General features: G+C 34.2%; 1 protein-coding gene across 1 annotated transcript; it reads left to right on the top strand.

Moving 5' to 3' along the window:
- Window positions 1-24: 24 nt before the first annotated feature.
- LOC108229787 (prostate stem cell antigen-like) lies at window positions 25-1,853 on the top strand. The gene is made up of 3 exons (XM_037974534.1): window positions 25-966; window positions 1,275-1,382; window positions 1,517-1,853. The coding sequence occupies exons 1-3, from the start codon at window positions 921-923 to the stop codon at window positions 1,675-1,677; spliced, it is 315 nt and encodes a 104-aa protein (XP_037830462.1). The 5' UTR covers window positions 25-920; the 3' UTR covers window positions 1,678-1,853.
- Window positions 1,854-2,691: the final 838 nt, after the last annotated feature.

Raw genomic sequence — 2,691 nt, 5'->3', positions numbered from 1 at the left:
TCAAAACAATGCCACAGCAAAGTGTTTGTCATAATCAAAGGTGGTCCAACGAAATATTAGAGTGTAACCTTTTGTTTTGGTGGCAACTTTTTTGGGGGCCAGGCAGTATACAACTGTATGATAGATACAGTGTAAAGCGGAAATGGTTGGTGGAAGACCTGCTAATTAACGAACTTCAAGACATCTCATTTAAAACCATTGGTAACTGTCATCCTGTTTAAAACATTCATAGGAATAAAAAAAACAAAAGAAATTAGATTCTTTATGTACTTTGTGTTCAAAATATTATAAAATGCTACTTTATATATATATATATATATATATATCTTACAAGTAATATTATATATTGTTCAATTATTCATTTTTAGAGCAAATATCTTATTCACACTTGCAAGTTTTTTTAGTCAAAACCCAATTTCAGTGTACCGTTATCTACAAATGTTGTCCTTTACCATTTGAATTAATAGTCTGAAACTTAGATCTAATTCCTAAATTATTAATATTATTTGTATCTGTTTTGTAGATTTTGTTTCAATGATGTTTACTGCTGAAGAAAAAGAAGCATTGCAAACTACAAAGTAGACCCATTGTTTCATTTTGGCCAGGGGTTCATAGCATTGGCCTAAATGAAACAATATGGCATGATCAGTGACCTACGTAGATTAAATTTAACTAACTGGCAACAGCTAGTTCTGTAGAGATAGTAGAGATCTGACAGCAGTAGTTTTTCTTTCGTTTTTAATTCTTAGTGATGTTGGGCTTTTCTGAGGAAAAGGGAAGTTGGACTGATGTCATGCTGCTCAATTGATAGGGGCCTTTCACTAGAAATGCTAATTTTCAAGTACTGAGAAAAGAGGTTTAAAAAAGCCTTTGCACCAGTTCCTGCCTCACAACAAGCTAACGAACATTTCAAGTTCACAATGCAGTTTTACGGAGCTCTGATCCTGCTGATGACTCTTTCTGCTGGTAAGAAAGTAGCTGTGTCAGAGATGTTCTGTTAGATTGCTAGTTTTGTCTATGACTGGTAGTAAAACAATTTGGTTTGGAATAGATAAGTTGACTTTCTGAAGAATGTAAGATGAAAAAAACTTCATATCTATTTCATTACCTCCTTAGGGATCTGAAAATGTTTGTACATAGTTTTTCATTTTTAAAGCTATTTGAAATGTAAATATAAACATAATGTATTTTCTCAAGCTTATGGCTTTTTGTCTGTTTTTAGCTTCTGTTGATTTTGTTTTTTGTGTGTATGTTTGTTTGGTGGTTTTATGCAGCGTGCAGTCTGAGGTGCTACTCATGCACTGCAACCGAAGCAAAGTCGTGCACAGACACCAAATCTTGTGCTGTGATTTTCAACAAATGTTACACTCTTAAAGTGGAAGGTCAGTTGTTGAATATATGAGAAGCCCAACACAAAAGCAACAGTTTTATTATTGAAAAAAAAACCCACTGTGGCTAATATACAGTGGTGTAACATTATATTTTTTCTGATGTTTTCCTCTATCCTGGTTTACAGGTTTAAACATGGTTACCAAGGGCTGCTTAAACAGCTTAGCCTGCCTTGATCGTTTTTCTTGCTGTGAGGGGGACTTGTGCAACAGTGGTGTATCAGCAGGTCCCAGTGTCCTCCTGGTCCTGCTGTCCTCAGCCTTCTTCACTGTCTATCACTTGTCATGACTTATCATGTGGAGTTTTACCAATTCTGTAATATTTAGTTGCTTCAGTTATTTTTTCACTTGAGAAATAAAGAAATTCTAAGCATGGACAATGTGTTTTATACTTACTGCTACTACACTCACATGCATAGTATATTTGAAATCAATCTGTAAATAAGAGAAATGGTGATGAAACAGAGGGAAAAAAATTTTAAAAATAAGTTTTTATCAATAATAGAGTTGGTCTGTCTACAAGTTTACACAGACATGTTATCAGTATAAACAATTAATACCAACATAGAGAGAAACTATAAATTACAAAAAGCAGGAAGCTGCGAGGTGAGTGAGACATACTCGGGAAATATAAACTTTTTTTCCAAGACAACAAATTGTCCATACCATATTTAAAAATAATAAAGTCAGAAAATGAAATGAAATAAAACAAATCAGCAAGTAAAAAATGACACATCCATCACCAAACAAACAAACAAGATTTGATTTGCTAAATAAAATGAAGGAAAATTCATCTTTTGATCCTCTTTAGTTGTAGCAATCATAATAACACTCTTTTTGACATTAAACATAATGTCAAACTGGACCCCATATCTAGCACAGACCCTGAGTATGTGCTGTAAGCCAGCACTATAGGGAGACAAGAGGACCAGATTGTCTGCATACAATAATGATTTACAAGATTGTTGCCCACCATCCAGTCTTACAGTCACCTAATTCAACAGACAAATCATCAAGGTTCAAGTTAAAAAGGACAGGAGACAAAATAACACCTTGTCTGGCTCCATTAGTTACAGAAAAAGGTTCAGAAACCTCCGAACAAACCCCACTTGACTTGCATAGACTGATGGGAATACCAATAATGTAAAATTCTGATTAAATATGCAGGAACGCCTCTGAGGTGCAGTTTAATAAACAACTCATGGTGGTTAACTCTGTCAAAAGCTTTAGATGCATCTAAAGAACACATAAAAACAGAAGTGTTCTGTCTCTTGTATTTACTTACAATTTCCTTCAATGAATA

Source organism: Kryptolebias marmoratus, unplaced genomic scaffold (assembly GCF_001649575.2).
Source record: "Kryptolebias marmoratus isolate JLee-2015 unplaced genomic scaffold, ASM164957v2 Scaffold291, whole genome shotgun sequence".
NCBI classification, from domain to species: Eukaryota; Metazoa; Chordata; class Actinopteri; order Cyprinodontiformes; family Rivulidae; genus Kryptolebias; species Kryptolebias marmoratus.
The sequence above is the reverse complement of the archived record's forward strand: the minus strand, read 5'-3'. Positions and strand labels throughout refer to the sequence as shown.

What these genes read in the sequence shown, in the direction of transcription:
- LOC108229787 (XM_037974534.1), top strand. Translation starts at nt 921, where the DNA reads ATGCAGTTTTACGGAGCTCTGATCCTGCTGATGACTCTTTCTGCTG. An exon ending in GCTGATGACTCTTTCTGCTG is followed by an intron (nt 967 to 1,274) that starts GTAAGAAAGTAG and finishes GGTTTTATGCAG; the next exon opens with CGTGCAGTCTGAGGTGCTAC. An exon ending in TTACACTCTTAAAGTGGAAG is followed by an intron (nt 1,383 to 1,516) that starts GTCAGTTGTTGA and finishes CCTGGTTTACAG; the next exon opens with GTTTAAACATGGTTACCAAG.